At 40.6% G+C, this 23726-nt stretch overlaps 3 protein-coding genes across 4 annotated transcripts in view; 1 reads left to right on the top strand and 2 right to left on the bottom strand.

Moving 5' to 3' along the window:
- The window catches only part of LOC140356672 (3',5'-cyclic-AMP phosphodiesterase 7B-like), an 18172-nt gene extending 3288 nt beyond the window's left edge, over positions 1-14884 (bottom strand). Inside the window, exons 1-12 of one of the 2 annotated variants that reach the window (XM_072441826.1) lie at positions 14751-14884; positions 12156-12216; positions 4052-4138; positions 2948-3111; positions 2812-2875; positions 2639-2734; positions 2016-2116; positions 1296-1427; positions 1141-1232; positions 846-990; positions 655-751; positions 35-115 (exon numbers count right to left, since the gene is read on the bottom strand). In XM_072441826.1, the coding sequence (XP_072297927.1) occupies positions 35-115; positions 655-751; positions 846-990; positions 1141-1232; positions 1296-1427; positions 2016-2116; positions 2639-2734; positions 2812-2875; positions 2948-3111; positions 4052-4138; positions 12156-12216; positions 14751-14771 (1141 nt within the window). In that variant the 5' untranslated portion in view covers positions 14772-14884. Of the gene's footprint in view, positions 1-34; positions 116-654; positions 752-845; positions 991-1140; positions 1233-1295; positions 1428-2015; positions 2117-2638; positions 2735-2811; positions 2876-2947; positions 3112-4051; positions 4139-8509; positions 8849-12155; positions 12217-14750 lie in introns of those variants that run through there. The other variant, XM_072441818.1, reaches the window with a different exon arrangement.
- Positions 14885-16138: 1254 nt separating this feature from the next.
- mtfr2 (mitochondrial fission regulator 2) lies at positions 16139-19903 on the bottom strand. Its single transcript, XM_072441795.1, is given in 7 exon segments — positions 16139-16246; positions 16335-16515; positions 17852-18397; positions 18493-18608; positions 18773-18877; positions 18953-19085; positions 19769-19903. Coding segments are annotated over 6 exon segments (1062 nt in total). The 5' UTR covers positions 19025-19085; positions 19769-19903; the 3' UTR covers positions 16139-16204.
- A 99-nt stretch (positions 19904-20002) lies between these two features.
- On the top strand, positions 20003-22671 carry armc1l (armadillo repeat containing 1, like). The gene is made up of 7 exons (XM_072441807.1): positions 20003-20070; positions 21160-21333; positions 21411-21502; positions 21593-21776; positions 21857-21973; positions 22046-22120; positions 22365-22671. The coding sequence occupies exons 2-7, from the start codon at positions 21181-21183 to the stop codon at positions 22557-22559; spliced, it is 816 nt and encodes a 271-aa protein (XP_072297908.1). The 5' UTR covers positions 20003-20070; positions 21160-21180; the 3' UTR covers positions 22560-22671.
- The last annotated feature ends 1055 nt before the right edge of the window (positions 22672-23726 follow it).

Raw genomic sequence — 23726 nt, 5'->3', positions numbered from 1 at the left:
ACAAGTTTTTAATGTACGTGGATAAAGTACTTACCTATCTGAACGACCGGGACAGAGTCGGCCTCTTGATCACACAGAGGACTTATTTCCAAGTCAAACTTCCTCTCCAAATCACCTGCCAAATTACAGAACAATCAAAAACTGACCGGTACTCTAATGTGTCCTTTCAAATAATAAGTATATCTATGTATTGTATCTCAGAACAAACCTTGAAATATAAAGCGAAATTAAATCAAATAAACCTCATTCATGGTTTTGGTTAAGTAAAGTAAGAAGTCAGGATTTCACACTATAAAATGTTAGTATTAATGTGGCAAAAATATTTAGATGTATTTTTAAGCAATACATTGAATATAAAACAATGTATTTTCATTCTAAACAAGTCACGATTAATATGTTTTGGCTCTTTTCATTTGATTGTGATCTGAATAATCACGATTATCGATAAACCGTTAACAAGACATGTTTCTGTGGTCATATTTATTTTAAAACAAAAGCCTCAGTCAAGGCTTGTTCAGAGGATTGTGAACACCACACCAGGGACAGTTAGTATTAATAATTCATAACAGTACTGCATTTCTCTGTAGCAAGCACTTTTCACAAGAGACAAGGACACACAAAGTCATGGCCATTTGTTTGTACATATTTACTCACCCTGCCTGTAAAACTCCTCACACACTCTCTCACTCCACTGACGGCTCAGCTCCCAAACACGGCACGGGTTACACACGTCAGCACATTTCAGAGCGATCTACAAACACAAATGAAACAGGTATGCGTCCTAATAAAAGGGGAGGAGTTCACTAATGTGCAGTCCAAACACAAATGCTGCAGTGGCTCTTTACCTGCAGGATGAAGTGTCTGTGTGACGGCAGCTGCAGGTCCAGGTCCTGCTGGTCCAGGTGCTCTCTGAAGCTCAGGAGGAACTCGTTCTGTCGGCTGATGTCTGTGGCCAGGATCAGAGAGCCCAGCTGCTGCTCCATGTCCTGCCTGTCACACCCAGAGCACCAGAGTCAGACTTAACACCCACAAACTGTGTCAATGTCCAGTGCCTCTGGGACTAGGTCAGTGTGTGTCCGTGTGAAACTACTTCACTCTGCAAGTCTATAATACACAAATGATCTGAAGAGAATGCCTTACGACATGTCCGGGGGCAGGTGTGACAGCAGGCCGGACTCACGCAGCATGCCCACAGTGGACCTCCAGTGGTGGCTCTCCAGCACAGATGTGTTCTGCAGCACAGACACAGTGTGAGTAAATGTCACAGTGCACTGGTCCACTCAGCACTGTGTTACCTGGTACAGTGAGGCCAGGTGGTGCCGTGTCTTGATGAGAAACGGCTGGTTGACCCCAGGGTGGTCCACATCGTGGGCAGCTGCGGCCATTAGACCCAGGAAGATGTCCAGAGGACTCAGCTGCTCTGCAAGCTACAACACACCCAAGGGCCCCTCACTTTAGATACACCTCTGGGAGCAATGACACATCAAACTATGAGGCAACAACAATGTACTAAGTAACCTTGTACTAAATGACCTACATAACAATAGGTGGCAAGTGAATACTGACTCTATGAGATTTGTACTTTATGACATATAATGTAACATTTTTACTAAACTCTACAATCAAAAGTGTGGCGTGTTAGACTGGACAGTAAAACCTAGATGATTCAATGGTTCTCTTAAAATCATGTGTTTTTGTGTTCCACTCTGCACTGAACTGTACTGACATGATCGATTCATTTATGTGAGTGCTCTTAACAGAAAAGCTGCATCAGAAAGCCAATTACAGCAGAGTAAAAGATGCACAGCCACTTAATCTGGTCAGAGGGGATTGTGCAGCGGTGGATGGATGTGTTGTCAATCCTAAATGAGGAGGAATAATCCCCGAGGGGCGCCGCCTAATGCAATATGTCAAGGAGAGAGCAGGCCCACGGAATCATTACTGCCCTGTATTTACATGCATGTCTGGAAAGGTGTGTGTGTGTGTGTGTGTGTGTGTGTGTGTGTGTGCCTCACCTTGGGCTCCTTCAGGTAACAGTACATGGCTTGTGTGACATCAGCAGCGTGGACAGCATTGTGATAAGGGTTCTGGGAGTGGTAGTCCTCCTGCACCATACCTGGAGAGAGAAAAGATCATTTAAATTCATAGTTCAGATTTATATTGTTGCGATCGGACTGAGACAATCCGCACCTCGTTTCTATGACAACACTCTCCACTGTATGCGTGAAAGTATGTGATCTGAATTCAAATGTGAGCGCTGTTGTCAACTACAGCACGTTTATACGTTCTTTTACATCCTTCTGCATTGGAACGTCAGCACTGTCTGCAGCGATGATAGCAGATTAAGAAGAAGAATGATCTGCCACGACAGACGCGTTCCTCCTCTTACCGCTAGTGGTCAGAGTTGTTATCTTTGACCCTTTTTACAATGACATACTCAAGGATTTCCTGACTCCACTTGGCCCATTACTTTTCCATTGTTAATTTGTCTTTGCAAATAGAATAAATCACCCTGAACAAAGGCACACTAGAAAAATGTAGCAGTTAATAATCGAAAGCCTTTGATGTATGAATGACGCATTCATTACACATAGACATTAATATCAGATTAATTCATGAGTCTATTTGATCCACAAACCTAGAAACCTGTGTAGTTTGACCATGTCCAGCTGGAAGTGGTGGACGAGGTCGTAAACATTAAAGAGATGGCACATAAGGGTCACCAGGCTGTTTCCTGCAAGACAAAATGCTCATTAGATTAAAAATAAAAGGCCTAATTTTAGTTGATAAATATATGTTAAGCAATATTACCATTAGTGAGGCGATCGAAGAGGAAAATATCAAAGTTCCATGTGCTGACTTTAGACAACATGTGCTGTAACACAACAAATGTTATTCATACATCATACACAAAGTGCTAGAACAATGTTTTAGTGTGAGTCCTGACCCCGGCCTGGCCCAGGTAGTCCTCGTCCAGCAGGTGCATGGAGCCGGGGCTGTGGGGCACCGGGCCACTGAGCAGCCAGGATGCGTGACAGTATCTCTGGAAACTGAGCAGGCGCTTCACCTTCCTCCTGTTACACAGCTCTACCTCCCCCTGCTGGGCGCTGGCTGAAAGACACACATTAACATGGGTACAGTCATTATTCATTACCTGTCAGGCCTGTGTGGCTGCAAGATAAAAGTGTATGAATCTGTATCTAGATCTAGACAACAACTAAAATATAAACTGTCAATATTCAAATGATCTTAGTGCCATCCTGTCTGACTTTACCCATGATGACACTCAAAACTACACTCGAGTCAGTGTGTCATTGGGTTTACAGCACTCGGTCTATGCTTCTAAAAAGTGTTTGAATAAGCCAGGTTGTTTTCTATAAATAGTGAAAGCTGCACATTGTGTCCTGTATTAATCACATGATTCCTCTAAGTCAAGCATGTCCAAACTAGGGCCCGGGGGCCAAATGCGGCCCTCAGACCAATGTTGGCCCTCCAGCTTCCTGCTATGTCGGCCCAAACGACAAAAAGTAGTACTTTTTACTGTGAAATTGGATAAATGCAGGCATATTGATGTTATACCAACCTAATAGTTCGAGGTATAATTAAAGGTGTGGAGGCTCATCGCAATTACATCAAATGCAAAATTTCGAATGACTCACTTTGTCATTCAACAAATTGGACATTGTCAAGTTGTTTGTGGCCCTCTGCCCCGTTTAAGTTTCAAAATGCGGCCCTTGGTGAAAAAAAGTTTGGACACCCCTGCTCTAAGTACATCAAGCACAATAGCTTAGCATCGATCTATTAATGTTCACATGATGTTGTGCTTGTGATAGCATGTATGAGTATTAAAATGAAAGACATTAAAATGACTATTGTGTTTTTGTGCGGTGATAATATATATACAACTCGTATTGAACAGGCACAGTCATGTTTAAATGGGTTAAACCTGGAGCTTTTCCAGAACAGATGTTGAAAAACTGTCCATCTGCAGAGTGAGTGAATAATGACAAATGCTGAACACTTGTTTGTGGGACTGAGGTGCAGCTCTTACTGTTGAGGATACGCAGGTCGATCAGAGGATAGGAGCCTCTTCTCTCCAGCAGCACACCCGTGTGTCTCGTGCGCACTCTGCCACCAGCTGCACGCACAAAGAGGACAAATTGAGAACAGGCCTTTTTCAGAATAGGAGACATTTGGGTTCTTATTAGTCACATTCTGTCATGTCCACGCTTGTCACATCTGATTTGTCATCTGGTGACATTTTCCAGGGTAAAGGGGAATATTATTTGGACAAAGGGGAGATAGACAGGGCAGAGCTACTGCTCCTGTCGCTCTAATGATAATCAGAATCATAGAAGTTAATGAATACCGGTAGGTTGCATTCACAATTCTAAAATATGATGATGTTATAGATTCGGATGGAGGGCAGAGGCTTCAGAGCGATGGAAATCAAGCAACATAGCCATAACTATTAACAATTCAAAACAAAACATTATATACTTTGAATGGGTCTCAAAGTCCTCAAAATATCATCAGTTAACAGGAAGCATAAACACAGGAATATGGAACATACAATACAGGAACACAAATTTACCGTATTAATCTCATGGCTATAAGTCTTTTGATCTGTCAATAATCATGTCTTTGGTGTTCAATAATGGTACCACTTTTTGAAGTGAACAAAAATGACTTTTATATATTTATTCTGACAGAGAAGGTTGTGCCAGTGGTCTTTGGTGTTCCTGCGCTGCAAGAATCTGTTCTGTTTGTCTGAGCAGAATGGATTTTATGGCACACTGCAGCTGGAACAGTCTGAACACTTCATCAGATACGGAGCTAAAAGTGCACATTGTGTTCTAATTATCACTGAAGCTAAGCTCTTTTTACACGGGGATGTCCCAACAACTTTTTTTACATTGGGCTTTCCCCTTCAGTTGTCGTCACAGCAACCCAACTATTTTACATAATCTTGCATTTGTACGTTTAACATAAACTGCCCATAAATCCAGGCCTGGGGCTGAAAATTTTGATGCCAAAGATCTTAATTTTAAATACTGGGCTGATATCAATATCTTGGAAAACCTTACGATATCACAATATTGATATTAGACCGATATATCGCCTTTCCCTAAACAAAATCATGTTTTAAGTCAAATGCACACATCCTCAGGAGCTTGACAAAAGAACACAACTCAACACTGGCACAACACACAGAGGAAACTGACTCTCAAATGACAAAACCCTGAAAACTGAATAATTTACAGCCGTGATGAGCGTAACTGGGGCGTATCATCTGGTTAATCTTGCTGATTCGCCTCACCTCTGCGGGTCCTGACCAAGATTTTTTAAAAGCAGCTAAACTCCTTCCTAATGGCCCTGTGAGCCTCCCTGAGCTGCCACATCTGCTCTAAGACACACAAAATGCAAAATGTAGGTTACTCCGACTGCAGCGGGCTTTAGTGCGTCTGTGTGGCATCTATACATAAAACATGTGGCGCCGGAGCCGAGTCAGCCCCCTAATCCAACAAACAAACAAACAAACATCCTTAGGGAGGAGCAATGAAGTCCCGCGTTGGCCTAGTTTGAACAAGAAAAGTGCAGGGAAAGCCTCTTCGTGTCCTCATCCCGTGAGTTGGCACACATCACCAGGAAAAGAACACCCCCGTGCTGCAACACCGCTGGCATGTTTCTTATCAACGCGCCCACGTCTGCTTAATGTGCCAGCCCATCCGTCATCCCTCACCTCGCGCGCTTGTTTACCTCTCCCGCGCCTCGACAACGCTCAATGTGGTTAATAGGTCATTGTTTCTTTGCAGCTGATAACTGGGTCATTTAGGAGAACAACATGAGTCAGATCGATGGGGGCGTTCAAAGCCTGGTCATATGCAAAAAAATAACAAAAATGACACGATTATGGTAAGTTATGTTATTTCTCGTGGATGCAGAACAGGCTTTTGGAGAGACACAAACATCCCCTCACCTGTTTTTGTCTCTGAATGAGCATAAAAGGACCTGGTGAAAACAATAAACATGATCAGGTTCAAGAAATCAGCGTTCGAAGGGCAGCCAAGGTTTCGAGGTTGGAATTTGTGGTTTGTCCCTATTCACCTGAAACAAAAACGACACACACAGTTCAACATCTTTGCTGTCAGCACGAGTGAGCGCTGGTCTTATTCAATTACACTGCTGTGATTGTGCTTTACGCTTAAAATGACTTGTTTGAGAACCCGATCCCACACAAAAAATGATAAGGTTCAACATTTGCAGGTTTTGTTAAACAGGTGATGGAGACTGTAACATCAGTAGATCATCATTTTACATTTTGGTCATTCTAAACTGCAAAATTGATGCAAAACGGCTGAATAATAGACTTAAATCCATTGACTTCCTGTTCAAAACGGCAGAACTGATAAGCCCCGCCTCTGTAACAAGCAGCAGATTGTCATTTACATGTTTTTATTTTGGTTACGTGACATTTTATGACCCTACATGCATCACTCAGAGTCTTCAATTTTCAAATAATCACAACTAAGTACAGGGATGATGATAGGGGGTAGGTGAAAATAGGAATTTTCTGAGCACTTGAGCCTCAGTTAAAGGACAATATGTTATTCAAACATGCAGGAATCAAACAAAACAACTCTGAGTAAACTAATGATGAGGAAACGCTGTTGTAACGAGGTTAAAAGCTAATCACAGCCGGTTTTGCCTTATATGTCCCCTTTAATTGGATATTTCCCAAAAAGAGTGAATCATCCACAGCGAAATATCAGCACAAAATCAAATTCTACAGCCAGATATTGTCTAAAACACTTCACCACGGCCAGGCGGTGTCACGGTGACTCATTATCGCCGCGCGTCCTGTGGTAGTCATATCAAACACTGTTCTTCTGATACACTTTCACCGAGGCTGGTCGATCGAGTGAGGTCATCGCCGTTCGCCGAGGCGCACAGGTTTATCACCTCAGCATGAATCACCACAGATTCAATACAAGTTTTACACTTTGTATTCAGCGTGCAAATCGGAGACATTACATTCACACGTCGACACGGAGCTTGTGTTTAGTCTTTATTCAAACTCTGTGTTCAAACCTGGTCCTTTGTTCGTTTGGGAGAGAGTTTATGAAGCAATTAACGTGAATAAATATTAGACTTAACAAAAAAATGCTTATACCTAGATACTAATCAAAACTAAAACTACATTTGAGCAGGTATAGTTCTGAAAAAGAAAACTGGACCTTTCCTGGATAATTTCAAAATAGTATTGATCAGAACAAATACGAGACCAAATAGTTATATTATTATACAATATTAAAAAGGTAGAAAAATACATTCTGTTTTGTCAACAATTGAGCTTATCGTATTGTATCGCACAACAGTATTAAATATATTTGAACAATGGTAAACGTGTTGTAAAGTTAGTGGACTAAAGTGAACTCAATTAGGCTGGAGCTGGACGTTATCTCGCTGCCTAGAATGAAAGTCATTAAAAGTGTTTAGAACTCAACTTTCTTGCGTCAGCGGCCGTCCACTGGCCCGGACCTCTGGGGGGTCAGCGGATGGCGTCACACTCGTGTCACGTTGCAGCTGCGCCTCGCCAGATGGTCGCGCAGCTTTATTTAATGAACGATGACTTTGAACGCATCCTTTATTTTGTCTCCGCTCTGAGACGACGTAAACAAACCGCCACACACTTACACAGCTACTGACAACGCCAAACGCTACAGTAATGCTTGTTTAATGTCTCCTTGAGTCATAATAAAAAGCTGTGTGGCCTGTTGCCTCGGACGCTTCCTTCTTACAATGTTAGTGACAATGAACAAGAGGAAAGAGAGAGAGAGAGAGGACTCCAGACTGTGAGGGGAATCCACATCGAATAAACAAGCAAATGCCAATATTACGCTACTTTGGAGTTCACTTGCAAATGGAATCAATCAAAGGCCGAAATTAAAAAGTTATAAATCAAAACAAGCAATATAAGACAAGGGAAAAGCCACTTGTCAAATAATATCTTCTAAAAAAGCTCTGGATTGGACTTTCAACAACTAAGAATGTCACAATATCCAAGTTTAGTGTTTGGATTATTGTGAGAAGTTAACGATTATTCACGATTGTGATTGTTGGCACTTTGACCTAACAACAGTGACATCTTTAACTTCCTTTTAATCACAAGTCTAGTTTGATGAAAAATGAAAAATATACGATACTATCACATAAACCGGCAGATAAAATTGACATTGAGCTTTTTTGGCGGTGAATAATAAACCAAAATGACTCACGATTCTCGCAATTATTCATGTTTTTTTGTTTGAATAATCACGATTTACCAAATAATCTTGGCATCCCTAGACACAACAAAGCCGATCTCGTGCATAAAACATGTTACCGAGACAAATGAATAAATGATAAACAGCGCTGGGAAACAAACATAAATCTTTTCAAATATTGATGTGAACTTGCAGCACTTTCAGCCGCTATATGTGACACAGTAAAGCTCAGTCTGGGTTACCTTCTTGTTTCTGCTGGCTCTCCTCTTGCACCTCCTCCACCTCCTCCACCTCCTCTTCCTCCGGCTCTACCCAGTCCTCGCTCCTACTTTTCGGGTGGCTCTGTGCGCCGCCCCGCCTGGCCCTCCACGCGGCCCGCAGCTGCCGAATGAGCGTCGGCAGCTCCAAGGCCAGAGACAGCCCGCCGCCACAGGTGACCGGGGGTGTCCTGAGAGTACCCCACATCGGGGAGTCGGGGGCATCCTCGGGACAGACGTCGACAACGCCCCCGAGCCCGGAGTCCTGCAGTCGGATGTCCGGAACCCAGAGACCCTCCAGGACGGGCATGACAGCAACCGCAAAAGAAAGTACAACACGGGAGTTCTGTGGGACGCGCGCTGTCAGGTTGTCATAAGTGACGAATACAAAAGAAAAAAGGCGTCGAGGAGCTTGACGAAGACGACTACGAAAACAGGAGAGACGGTTGAAAGAACAAACAAGAAGGCGGTGGAGAAAGTTGAGCGTTTGTCCCGTGCGGAGGAGCCCCACAAAGTGATCCGTGCCAGTGTTCTTGAGGCTTCTGCCGCATTCTCCCTCTCCTCATCCTCTCGCTCTCACTGGTGTTGTTATGGAGTCCACGGCCCCTCCTCCTCCCTCCTCTTCCTCCCTCCTCCTCCCCCTCTGCTCGCTCGCCCTCGCTCTGCGCTCTCTCCACAGTGACGGGGACGGGCCAATGGGATTTGTGAGAAAGAACAGCTTTGGCGCTTCACAGACGTACCCACCGCGGACAATAGTGAAACACCTTACACAACGCCGTAAATACAAATACAAGACCACTTTCGATTTGTGTTATCTAACATCTGCAGAGTTATGAAATCCTGTCCATTTTGAAGTGAATATTGCAATAGGGTTATCAACACACGCATAAAGAAAACTCAAACTGTATTGAAATGAGATAATCATGTGAAAAGGTATTGATACTGAGTAGATTTGGAAATGTTTAGATATTTATCAGAGCTATTAGTCTGTAAGACCACAACATAATATTCATTTTGAGGTGAAAATATCAATACAAATAATAATTGTAAGTGTAATGATGTAAGCGCTGCGACATGGATATTATAGTGATGTGACGTTGTACTTTTTGACACAATAATATCAGTTATGAAAACAAATATTGTCATCCCTTTATGTATTAGTCAAACTGTCAAAATAAAAACTTAATTGAGGCTAATTTGGACAGCATAAAGAAAATTGTGAATAAAATCAGCCTTTTTCAACCTTTTCATTTAAAAAAAAATACATATCTGTCTTAAACTTTGTGTTATTGCAATAGATTCATTAAGTTGCAATACCAACTATTGCGTCAGCCAATTGTGCTGTATCGATACTTTTGCGATACTTTGTTCAGTTATTGTGGTATTGGAATGGCCATTGAGTATCAAACCTTTTCCTTCGTGTCAAAATCTAATGTCAGTGACACTAAATACAGGATACTGAGGCTTTTTTTGGGGACGAGCAGTGGAAAAATATTCAACAAACTTTGATGGCAAACGTTACAGATATCATTGATGCATCTTGTGTTATTTCTATTGAATACACATGATTAATTATTATTAAATTGGAGATGTTGAGAGTTGAGCACGAGTTGAAGTATTCTATCAATCTTAATATTGCATCAGGCTAATTTCATTTCAATGTTTCTCTAGTATTGACACATTAAACATTTGATTCTGCCTACATTCCTGCTCTAGCCTTATATTAAGTTGTTATTTTAATGTTATGCATGTATACTTTGCTACAGGTCCGGCTGTGTGGTATTTAGTTTGGAAAGAGGTTTGGTTTTATGTAAGTGTATTCAAGTCAATGATGCTGCCATTTTTACTAGAATGTGTTGAACAAAGGAGGATAAGACTAGAAAAGCAGTGCGAGCCATCCTGCTTTAAAAATAATAGGACACTAGTAAAACAGGATGAGGTGACACATTCTCTTGGGACGACCATGAGGCTTCTGTGTTCTGAAAAGTCACACACGCTCACAACCAGGAGACTAATTAACTTGACACAAAACTGCCTTTGGTAAACGTGGAATACAGAAAAAGAGGAATGTTGTTTAGGAGCTGCTCCATCGCTCGACACTGAAGTGTTCTCTTTAGGCTCAGTCACATGGCCACAGAAGCACAGACGCACACATTTAGCCTTGAACATCACGTATCGCACACACACAAGGCTGCGGCCAGAAATCATGAGACAAAGACTGTGAGATAAAAGATAGTTTGTGTGTGAGAAAGTGTGTTGGCGCCAGCGAGGGCCATTCACAAAAAGGCTAGATGCCACAGGCTTCTGATACACTTAAATCATCTATGTAAAATATATTTATCTATTATAACGGCACATGGAAACAAAATGCATGTTTTATTGATAAGAGTCAGTTAGAGCTGGGCAGTCAATCAAATTACTGAATTTTCCGGACTTCAAGTCGCACCAGCCAAAAAAATGCATAATAGAGAAGAAAAAAACATATATAAGTTGCACTGGAGTATGAAATGTGGTTGCAAGTGTGAAAATGACAAATAATATCACATATAAGTCGCTCCGGAGAATAAGAATAAGTATATAAGTATAAATGTAAACATAAGTATAAGTCGCACCTCGGCCAAAAAAAAAAAGGTGCCACTTATAGTCCAGAAAGTACGGTATAAGAAAACTTAAATCTTATCATTTGCAAAAAGCAAATATTGAGTTGGTATTTATTTATTGGCAGTCTACAGACAATCCTGTGGTAGTAAAAGTGTTTACATTGGAGCAGAGTTCAGACTTTGGGGGGTTAAACCGGTTAAACTGGTTAAATTGGATAATTGTGTGTTAATTGGATGTTTGTTTATTTGAATCATGAAATCGAATACAAAACTTGACAATTGATATGAGGAAAACTGTCCAGTCCTCATACCAAATGTATTAATGGCAATAGTAATCATACAGTCGGACGATGCCATTCTATTTATTCTATTTATGTTGGGTCAAGACATGTTTCGATTAAATGGAGGGATTGAGTTCAAGCGTGACAAAATGTAAAGAAAAATTATAATAAAGTAGGTTAACAGTAGTGGTAGTAGTAGTGTTTTAGACAGTAAATCAAACAAATGCTGTGTTTTTTCTTTATACATTTTGTAAAAATTTGAATGAAAAAAACTCCACCACACTGACTATCGCAGGTTGACAGCGTCTTGGTAAAAGCTTCCGTGTTCATAAATACAATCAGATGACGGAACACGAAACGATGGCCGATAAACGACAAGGTCAGCGGGAGCCGGAGCCAGAGACCAGATTACAACACCGCCCTCCGACATTATGGGAGGACATATGCACACCCACTGCACAGGTCTGTTTGCTACTGGAAATATAGGTCACTCTGGCAATTACATGTCCAGATCCGGCCTAATAATAGTTCACATATCGAGCTTCAGTGTGTTAGTTTTATTCGTTTTAATCACACGTCTTGAGTGCACTTTTTATCCATCTCTGTGACTGTGAGTGTCGTGTAGGTCAGCGATTACAACCATTTGAAACCGCAGACCACAGGGGCAAAAGATACAACGTGGAAGTGTTGCCAGACTCGAAAAAAAAAAAAAAAAGAATCGTGCCATTAAGAGTCAGCAGGCATTCTTACCCAGCTGGCAAACTTGTATGTCATTCTGCTCCGTCCGTTTCAGCGTGACTGCTCCACAACCCTGTGAAGCAAACCAGAAGCTCAGATTAAAAAAAGCATCAAACGAGCATCATCGGGGAGCGCGGGGAAACGAGAAACTGCGCTGAAAGTCACAGTGACCCAGTGGACAGCGTCACGCGCGCTCCTCCTTTTTGACAATGCTTTTTTATAGCTTTCCTAACACTCTACATCCAAAATGGCAAGAAATAGTATGTTGAAAACCATCTTAGCGGACGTGAATGTCAAGCCGCACTGAACGTTTCACTTTTAGATGTTTGACGTTGTGGAGAAGTGACAGATCTCAGCGCTGCGTCTGTAAAGTGGGTCACTGGCAGGGGCCTTACGTGGCCAAGATTTGCACATTAATCACAGGGTCCCACATGGCTCGTCCTTCTGGCCTGTCGGAGGTCTTGGGCATCCGACTCCGCACTCTCAATGTGATCTTGTTCTAACTTTAAATAACCCATTTTCGGCAGCACAAACTTCATTTTTGGGGACGTTTCTCCTCTGCACTGGCCAAGTTCAAAACCTTTTGTGAAAACGAACATTGATTTTTGCTCTGCTTTTTATTTGAGGTCATGATAGTCACTTTGGTGTCATTTACATTGAAATTCCTCTCTGGACAGCGACATGTAACGAAGCAGCTCAAATAAAAATATAAATGTAAATTCTGCACTGTGGTATTTAAAAAAGCCAAATAAATGTATTTATTAAAAACATTGGAACATATTAGTATTAGAGTTGTTTAATCCATGACTTGACTCGCTGTAAAGTATTCTACTCCAAATGTACTTTACACACTAAAACGTTTAAAACTTCTACATACATAAACAATGAGCTGCTGCGCACACAAATTCAGAGTCATGTTGGTGTTACTCTAATTTGCTCTTTTATGTAATTAATTCTATTTATTTATTTGAATAAATTATAAAAAAATAACATACATAAACATCCTAAGTTTAACAGTTTAATTATTTTGTTTCAGTGGTGAAAATAACTTTGTATCTTTAGATCTCCTTTCATACCTGGTCCATGTGGGGGCGGTAAATGTTTGGTGAGGGGCCGTTTCCTGGTCCTGTCCTGGCAATATCATCAATAAAAAATTATTTATTTTCATTCATGTGCAATACTCTTTTTTCAATATTCTCTGTCCCTATAACAGCTGTAAATAAGAGTGTCACTATTGTTATGCTTGTCATATAATATATATATAAGTAAAAGAACTTTTCTATAAGAGTGTTTTTAAGTTATCTGTTTTTCTGTTATTATTCACTTTTGTACCTACGGTGTGTTGCAACATTGGAATTTCCCCCATTGTGGGACAAATAAAGGCTTATCTTACTCTTAATAACATCCTCAAAATCTATAATTTGAAAGTTTTAGTTTTAGTTTGTTTAGTTTATCTGTGCAGTAATGATATTTATTGTATAGTAAAGGGCAATATTAAAATGTATGTTACCAGATACAGCTCAGTGGAATTGCTGAACTGTGTGTCATTCTGGTAGCGCTCATATTGCTTCTTAAAATACCATTTAATTGAACTTACAGAACTTGTATTACACGTGCTGCATTCATTTACCTGAAAACACCCAACACTGGAGAATACATTCATTCATCCAACTATTAGTCCCTTATTGAGGTCATCTATTTACAGTATAATGGCCCATGTGCTAACAGAGTGCCACAGAGAGAGGTGGGTGGGTGCACTGTGCTGAATGAACAGAAGCTCATCTTTATGGGAGCTAAACCATTCATTTAATCTGCAGTTTTACCCTGCAGGAAGGAGCCACAAACTGTCAAGCATTGAATGTTGTGCTTTGTTTAGAGAGGGGAAGGAAGCCTGTGGATGGAAACAAACCCAGCAGCAGCAGTGGTTTTGGTTTACCTCTGCAGGCCAAGTCTGTGTGTCCTCAAAACTCATTTAAAACAGAAATAGTGCAGTATTAACTACCAATCAAGCATCTATAACAAGTTTAATCACGCATTTTTGTAGACAAAGACAATTGATCACATTGAGGAACACATATCGAGTGTTTTTTCAAGTTAATTGGACCTGTAGTCCACAAACCATGCTTGTTTTTTTATCCTTTGCTGTAGATTTATCACTGACCAGTCACGTGAGACGTTTAGGGGGCATGGGTCCTTTTACTATGATCATGCAGCCAGTCTCCTTGGAGAGGTGATGGAGCAAAACAAACAAAAGAGAGCTCATTTTTGACCAAATGTAATAGAGTTTTGCGTGCATACAAATGTGATTCTCATCTGATTTCACTCATGCTCCGGTGATGCGGGTCACTGCCGTAAAGCTGTCAATACACTGCAATGACAACCGCGAGCACATCACTGCAGCAATACTTTGGACAAACAGCTTTACACAACATGTTTGGGGACAATATGACACCTGTGATTGCACGACAAATTAGACAACAACCCGGTTCACATCCTGCATGCTTACAACTGTGGGAAAGTAGTTTAGGAGGTTTGTTTTCTTGAAGGTCTACGCCAAAACTCGCTTGCGCACTAACATGAGACTTATGGTAATGTGTGTGTACATACCTCGACATTTAAACAGGACATTTAACCATCGTGGCTGTCCATAAAAACAAGTGAATGTGTCCGAGGCAGATTTTCAGAGAGAGTCCGCTGCAGCAGGACAAGACGCGGATCATGTCATTATCACCGTGGTCATCATCTTCATCATCATTGTGCTGTTGTTGTTGTTGTTGTTGTTGCTGCTGCTGCTGCTGGTGTTTGTTGTGGTCGTGGATTGGAGCAGAAGGCGACATGAACTTGGGGCTTCTTTCCCCGCGGTGCCGTGTGTGTGAGCCGCAGAGTGAGCGCGCGGGAGGGGCTGTTTGTAGCACCGCTGGGGAGGGACTAGTGGAGGACCGGCCAATCACTGCACGGGGCTTTCCGGGGCCTGGCCAATCACAGCGCAGCGCTCCTGGCGCACGTTCTTTCTGGACATAATACGTTTGTTGTATTTTGGGATGATGCGTATAGGAAAGGTGTCATGTGGGTGTTGAAGCCTTATGTTTTCGGTTCGTCGACAGAACAATGCAGTTAGGACACTGGGTTTAACTTGTGTTTTTGTAAATGTAGGTCAGTATTACACTTCAATCTACACGTAAGCCTGCGTGCTGCTTTTAACTGGGATTGCTACACAGAGGGTTGCATAAGGCTGTCTATTTAAAATCCCACAGTTTAACTTTTTAACGATGTTTTTGTGCTTTTATTGCACTGAGAGTGCTCGTTTCCATGGAAATATTGTTCCTTTTACTATAATATTCCACAATATGGAATTAAACTTATTTATCTACATGAAGAAAGTTACTTTAAAAAATGCATAACATTATAACATTTCCCTTAAGTTTAAAGCCAAGCAGGGTGGTTATTTAACAGTTTTGTCTTTGGAGCAGGAAAGGTACTGAAATATTCATAGAGGTTTTGACTTATGATGAACTTTGGATTGTGTGGTCTGAAGGGCATTCTGTCCTGCCTTGCATTACTTTTTAGTGTGCACTTCCCAGGCTGCATTTTGATCATATTTCAAACAATCAGACGTATTGATTTGTGACATTAAAAGTGTGTCGTAAACATCTGTGCTGTTTAATCAAGTCAAAATGAATACAGCAGTTGCATAGAGAAATATTAACATTCACTTGTCCTTGAACATTGACCAGAAACATTAAGATAAATGCTACATCTTTTGAATGACATGATCCAATTCAGTATAATGTAATTCATATAAAAAAGCTAAATCTAATCTCTTGTTCACACATGTGTAGCTCATGACATACACATGACACTCATACAACGCACAACATATAAAACAAGACAAGCACAATTAAATTAAACAGGTGAAACGTTTACAGAAGTCATAAGCGGACTGGACTCAAAACATGAAATAGTCAGAAGCTGGTGAAAACCAAAATGATGAATATCTAAAGAAGCAGTAGTTGATGCCTGTTTTGCGCTTTGAGGATAAATGTGTGCTTTTTGAAACTAAATTACAGGTGACGTCGGCCTTGGCTCCGTCGGTGGTGAAAAAACTGTCGAAAGAGTGAGTAATATTACGTTATAATCACAAAAATAATGACACGTATTGAATGTAGTACACAAGGGAAAACGTGTGCAAACCTTGGGTGTCTCTGGACTGCTAAAAGGTGACAACTCCTGTGAATTTTCTTTGTCTGAAGAATTATTATGGTGATGTTGGCCAAATTTCCTCTTTAACGCCTCGGCTATGAGAGCTGCAGGGTCGCTCTGCAAAGCCCCCCCTCTGCTGCGTCTCTTTCTGACGGGAGTCCCCCCTGGAGATCTAGCAGAGAAAGTGTGATAAAGTGAAACTGTGCACATTATGCATCTACATTTCATTGCTTAACTTAGAGCACAGCTTACCACCAATGGGGGCAAGAAAACCTTTCTAAAACTTGCTTATTGGCATTTCTTGTGTAACAAAATTGGGCCGTATTTTACCCCCGGACTTAGCGTTAACAGGAGCCTTTTCCAGGGAGTGGTTCCAGGTTGCTCTTTTGCCTTCACGACGTTAACGCTGGCGTAAAGAGGCTGGACATCCGAGTGCTCGGTGGGATGCAGTGTAGTCCAGTGGGAGCGAGGCCAGAGCCAACTGTGGTCAGCTCCGGAGTCGAGTGCTGGGGCTGAAAGCTTGATCATATGTGCGGATCTCGTGTTGTGCCGTCAGTCTGTACCAGTTTTACGCTGACTGGGACAAGGTTGTGGGTGAATGTGATGGTGACGGTTTATTCAGTTTCCTTAATAGAGGTTCCGCTCTAAGCTGAGTACATGCAAGTCTGAATGGTCCAGTCTGGCCACAACCGCGCAGTAACAGGTGTCTAACGCCAGAGGTGGAGGTGTCGAGCAAAGAGCTTTAAGAGCGGAGTGTGTAACGGTGCTGCGCTGTTTACGTGAGAGGGAGAAAAATATAACTACGCAAATTGAACTGTATTCATTATTCTATAGACGTATTTGTGTTATTTATGCCCATGAAGGTAGTTTTGTTATGATTATGTTGTCCATAATACAACATAGTAACAAGTCCTGTGCACTAGTTTAGAAGTTTATTAGTTACAATTATGGCCATTCACAGAATACACCAGACCACGCCCTAAATTTGCTTCACTCCACCTCATATTTCGGCAAGATCACACCTCTTGTTTTGAATTCCATGCCCTGCAAGGTCATCAATTGCACTAATGCAGTATGTCAGGAAATGAAATGAGCAACGCAACGCCAAAGTTAATGCCAAGACTGAGGGAAAAATATGGCCCAATAGGTACTAATATACAATGGATTTCCAATTTTTACCGTAATTGGTTATATTGTTTGACCAGAATAGTCCCTCACAGATATGGAATCTCATTTTCATGAGATCCTGCCCACAGAGGAGACCCATTCTAATGTTTTCGACAGTGGTATATGATCCAGGACCTTCTCGCTGTGGGGCTGAAGCACTAATGTGTCACATTGTCTCAGAATGATATTCTATTTAAGATTACATATAATGCACAACAAACACATTTCTTGTTTTCAAATAACATTTGTAATGTACTAGAAATACAAATGAAACAGTTTCTACCATTACATGCTTTGCAATTAAGTCCGTAGAAAAGGTGTTAGTAAATGCTTTAACTTACCTCTGCACTGAGCGCAGTTTAACTTGAGTCAAGTCTTTGAGAACATCCAACATGGAGGGCAGCACACTCCCCTCTGTTGCTGCACTGTCCTGAGTCTTTTGAAGATTCTTGTCATGGTTTTGTTTGCGAGATTTGATGAGCTCTGAGACAGACTGGACTGGAGCGTTGGTGCTGGGACAGAAGGGAAGAGGTGGAGGAGGAGGTGGAGGAGGACGAAGAGGTGTCGACGTCAAGACTGGAGGAGACGTCATAGAAGCAAATTCAAGATCTAACAGTAAAGAATACATAAGTGTTTTCTTTTTTGTGGTTTACTTATTTTTCAATATTGTTCATGTACCTGGAACAGGAGGAGCAGTAACTATCAGGGCGATTTGAGCTCGAAGTTTGAGAAGCTCAGTCTCCAACGCAGAGATCTTCTTTAAAGCGTCTGGGCCAGGAGTTGGTTTCATAGAAATGAAACCTCTTTGGTTTTGATGTGACATTGGTCTCTGGGTTGTAGATACATTCCTATTTACAGTATTGTTCTTGTTAAGAAACAAATGGTTCCTGCAACAAAATTTAGAAAAACATGTGACTCATATGCCACTTACAGAATTGACATTTTTTTCATGTATGGAGTAAATATAGACAAAAGTACACACCTGGTCCTTGTACAGCTGTTCCCCTCGTCCTCACTGACCCACAAAATGTCAGCGAACGAGGGGATGGTGGGAGTATCTGCGTTTAAGTCCACATGAGGCTTATTGAAGAGTGGAATCTGAAAATAAATTAAAAAAAAATAAAAAAAATAATATAAAATATATATATATATATATATATATATATATATATATATATATATATATATATATATATATATATAATAATAATAATAAAATGTGACAAAAATTGTATCGGACAATTTTCCACAACAACAAATACCTGAAAGTGGATCCTTGGAGGTGGCTGCAGTTGAAGATTTGTCCCAATCATCCTAACAATGCTGCGATACTGACCACAGAGCTCACAGTCCCACACAGGAACCAACTACATCAAGACACAATACACTTCAGATAAAGAATTCATATCTAATAAATAAGGAAGAATATTCTTTGGGCTCACCATTTCTGGGGGAGCTCCAAAATACTCCAAAACCATGCGCAGTACATGCAAAATGTCCCCCACCAGAGACATGTGAAGGTCTTTTTAAGCAATGAAGGCAAGACTGCCAGGTTTCTCCTGAAAACAATCAAAACTGAAAGAAAGCACAGTTTAGGTTATATATAAATCACTGTGATTATTTGACCTCCTAGTTCGAGAAAACATCTGGTTTTAGTAGATTAGGTAAAATGAATCAATCAAATTTATGTCTGACTGTTGTAATTAATTGGTGCCAAATGTCAGAGGGTGTATTTACATAGCAGGTATAAATCAGACAGAATAATTAGATCTGATTTTTGGGGTGTGTTTACTGTTTACGTGCACAAAACAAATCTGATCTGGTGACATGTGTCGGTTGATGGATTTTAGAGTAATTTGGAAGACGAAAACAATTATTCTTAAGATAGCTTTTTTAGTTTACGCGTAAAAAATAATCAAGAAATCGGATAACTCACTCCAGATGTCATTTCAATAATCGAATTGATCTAATCCAACTTCAGAACGATCAGATGTTAGGTGAGCACGATGTAAACATAGCCAGTACAGCCATACAAAGTCAAAGCTTTTAATTCACGTTCAGATAAAGTCGTTAGCTCTCACCAGAGAAATAAACTTACAATGATAAAGAATCTTTGCAGTATTTTCAAACATCTACTCCTTTGTGTGCCTGGGGTAGTTTTCATGCAAACACCGCAGTGTGAAAGCTGCACGTCTCATCAAAAGTAACGCTGGATGCGCAGGAAACAACAGAGAACGATCAGAAAGGCTCGAACTTACCCCGACTTTTCTTGCTTAGCCAAAAATGCGGCTGGAAATATACTTCGAGACAATCAATAAACCATATTATCACATTTAAATGAAATAACTACTCATCTTCCTCGAGTTTGACCGCAAGTTGTGAAGTCAAATAAAGCTGCTCCATCAAGGTGGTCTGTGATTGGCTACAAAATGCAGAAGTGAGAGACGCAGCCAATCGCAGCGTCCGATACTAAGAGGTGCACAACGGCCGCTCGACCAATAGCATTTGCAGGAAGCTTCAGCACCAAATTTGTATTTCTCAATCGAACTGACGAGTGTGGGTAAGGATATTTTACCAGTTTTATTAGTATTTGTGTCTAATCCATAGAGTAAAGGCAAATACATATTTATTTAAAGATAAGGTTAGCGACACTGACGGCCTTGACGATTGTTTATAAACCGGACACGATGTGAGCTGATGCTAACGATGCTTGTTAGCTCATGGTCGTTAGCCTGCACCGTGCGTTCTCATCACATGCGCATTAAAAAGGTCATCGTTATTCTGGATTCATCAGATTATTATAAATGCAATGTCAACAGTTACATCTGATGTTAGTAATCTTATTTATTTCTGATTGTTCACGCTAGGTTTTGACAAGGAGGATGATGAGAAAGGGCAAACTCGTGTGGCTCAAACAAAAACGCACGAGAAAATGGAAAATATTGAAATAGTTATTTTAAATTGGTTGGAGTTTGTCTTCAAATACATCAGTAACTCTATAAATCCATTAAATAAATCACAAGTCACCGGGATGTTTTGATTTGTCAGACAGTAACAAACACCAAAAATCTAATCTACTTATTCTAAAACCGGTATCTATTTTTTCCAGGCAAATGTAAATATGCCCAGTGACAGTATAAAAACATGAGATTCAATGTAATGATATAATATAATAACCATTACCTGCTAGAGAAAGATGGTCTATTTCAGTTGCATACAATAAATGAGTACATGCTGCAAACATTTCTTTGCATCAAACAAAATCAGCTGAAAAAGATGTAAGCTGAAGCTTCAGGTTATTATGCCTAAACCTATTTACAGCGTCACATGCCCTGTAACGTTTACAGAACAATATAAACTATACAATTCAGAAAGATGAGACTAGGATTATCTTAGTCTCATCCTTCTGAAATCCATTAATAGTATATTTTCAATTTCATGAATTACATTTTCTTATATAATCATAGTGATGTCAAAAATCCCTCAAAACCTGTAAAATTGACTACAAAAACATTTTATATACAAGTTAAGTGTTAAATTTCACCTAGTATTGGAACCTGAAATCATTGAAAGTACACATGGGTCCTGTACCCTAATTACACGGTTACTTTTGTTCATATTATTGACTCTTTATTGAATCTTTAACCAGGTTCAACAAGTCTCCACAGAGATGATGGATGCACTGTCGGTGGTCACCCAGCTCCGGGACCTCGCCTCAGAGCCGCAGAACCGTGAGGTGATTGTCCAGGACCAGGGCTGCCTCCCCGGCTTGGTGCTGTTCTTGGACCATAAAAACCCTGAGGTGCTGCTTGCAACTTTGCAGGTGAGTCAAACCAAGGGACCACAAATAATAGTGACAAAAACGACAACAATGTTAAACCTAAACGTCTCTGTTCTCAGACTTTGCGATACTTGAGTGAAATGTCTCCAAACATCCCCATCATGAAGAATGAGCTGGGTATGATGGTCAGCTTAGAGACTCTCATGGAAAGGTACGTTTTATTTACTCTAGCACATTTATAACCCCTGATGCTGTTATATTAGTTTTATGATAATGACTGAACTGTATCTCATCTTTGCAGAAAGGGCTTATCTGTGGACCTCACATCCCTGGCTAGAGAAGTCTATGATATTCTCATTACACCCATTACTGCCAGGCCAACCACACATGACAGAGAGAGGGGAAAGAAACCTCAGTTTTTCATCAACTCTTCAAATAAGAAGGCCAAGTCTGTGACTCTACACATTCAAGGGCTGGATGGTTCTGTAAGTGAAAACTGAATGCTACACACAGACTAGCGTGAAAGTATCAAATCCCTAACTACGTTTTCCTATACAAATACAAGGAACAGCGCAGTCTATGTGAAGAAGCTCTCCTAAAGGTTAAAGGAGTCATCAGCTTCACGTTCCAGATGGCTTCTAAGAGATGCACTGTTCGCATTCGTGCTGATCTTTCCACTGAGGTATGCCTGGAAACAAATGAGCTGATATTGATTTATAGGTGGAAGTATTCATTCTAAATGTTCTTGTTAAAGAGCCTGGCAACCGCAATTGCTGCTACAAAGACACTGTCAGCCCAACAGGTGGTGAAGAATGAAGAAGGGGATGAGGTGGGTGTTAGACATGTCTATTATTGGCTGTACATTTACAAAATGTTACAATTTATTGTTAGTTTATTTGGTGGGGACAGTGGATGTTAATGAACCTAGATGACACAGCCATTGTCCCACATTCACTCTCATTCATACATTACATGGACACTGGAGGCACAGTGGGTGAACTGTCTTGCCCAACGACACGATGACCCCCTGTGGCACCTGGCATTCAAGCGAGCATTGACTTGTCTTTGTTTAGGTTTTGATGTCCCTGAATGTCAGTGAAGCAGAAGTGCAACAGAACACTGCTCTGCCGGACTATCTCCCGGAGGACGAGGACAGCCCGGAGAAGGACCTGAGCCGCGCCGTGTCTCGCACCACAGCCAAAGATGACTCGAGTGGAACCTGGCTCAATGCGGCAGCCAGTTTCCTCACAAAAACCTTCTATTGGTGAAGAGTTGTTACTGTCGCAAATACGGGATGGACAATTCTGACTTTTAAATAACCACTGGTACAAGGTGTAATTTCTTTTTGTATTATTGAATACATTCATTGTAAATATTTTGTATATCCACTACGTTGTGCTGATTGTGTGTGACTATAAAAAAAAAACATACCTCATGCTGTTTTGTTATGTATAAAAATGAAGCAAGTAATTGACTCATTCTCAAGAATTGACTTAAAATTTATTTTCTTGCATAAGTAGTTAAAACGCACAGTTTCGCTGACAAGAGTTGAACAGAGCAGTTTGAGAAATATCTTCATTTCCATTGGTACATGTATACAATGTTTACTATAAATGTTTGCTTTAGGAAACTCTCCAATATTATCCCATCAACTTTACCATCTGTTGAAAACAGTCACTGGAATGTTTTACTGTCATAGAAGTGCAAAGCTGTTGAGGAAACACCTGGATTAGTGTTGGAAGGAAACAGGAGAATGTCATATTCTGACATGATCAACTGCTTCACGTTTTGACATTGCCACTGTGTCATCTTACATTCATATCAGTTGACCTCGTAATAGAAATGAGTTGTGTTTTAGTGAATGAAAACCACTAAGCATTGCTGCATTATAGTTTAAAGCTATAAGGCAAAGGAATGTCATGATTAGCAGCAATGATTCTCTGGCTCTGAATTGATGGAATATTATGGATACCTTAATCACATTCCAAATAAACTGGTACAACATCGGGTTCAGTAGAAAGGGTAAACGGGTCCAAGAAATATACTAAAGGCTTTTTACTTCAATTAAATAAAACTTAACTATTTCATACCTCAGTTGTCCAAGAAAAGTTGTCACTGTTTATAATTAATCCATCCCATAATTAACATTGAAATAACCTAATATTAAACACTGTTTACACAGCAAAAATATTTTTTACATGATTGTAATTCATTTTAATACCATTTGTACGGATATAACGATGAGCCAAATCTCATTTCAAACAGAAAACACGTTTGGACATAAATATAAACCATGTTTGGTTTTGCTGAGTCTCTACATCAGTTTCCTTCTCATGCAGCCAAAACAAGGGCGTCCCGCACAGCTCTGCGGTTTCAGAGCTTTCAAACAGCTGAAGGCCAGGTTCGTTTTTTTTGTCTGTTTCGTTTACATCTGA

Source organism: Eucyclogobius newberryi, unplaced genomic scaffold (genome assembly GCF_026437365.1).
Source record: "Eucyclogobius newberryi isolate DKJ021-1_F unplaced genomic scaffold, fEucNew1.0.hap1 SCAF_1, whole genome shotgun sequence".
In the NCBI taxonomy this organism is placed as follows: Eukaryota; Metazoa; Chordata; class Actinopteri; order Gobiiformes; family Gobiidae; genus Eucyclogobius; species Eucyclogobius newberryi.
Note: the sequence above shows the minus strand (reverse complement) of the source record. Positions and strands in the feature narration are given on the sequence as shown.

Bases quoted from the DNA above. Each gene is read 5' to 3' on its own strand.
- armc1l (XM_072441807.1), top strand. From the start codon at position 21,181: ATGATGGATGCACTGTCGGTGGTCACCCAGCTCCGGGACCTCGCCTCA. The intron at 21,503-21,592 runs GTACGTTTTATT...TCATCTTTGCAG, and splicing joins TTAGAGACTCTCATGGAAAG to AAAGGGCTTATCTGTGGACC. The intron at 22,121-22,364 runs GTGGGTGTTAGA...GTCTTTGTTTAG, and splicing joins AGAATGAAGAAGGGGATGAG to GTTTTGATGTCCCTGAATGT.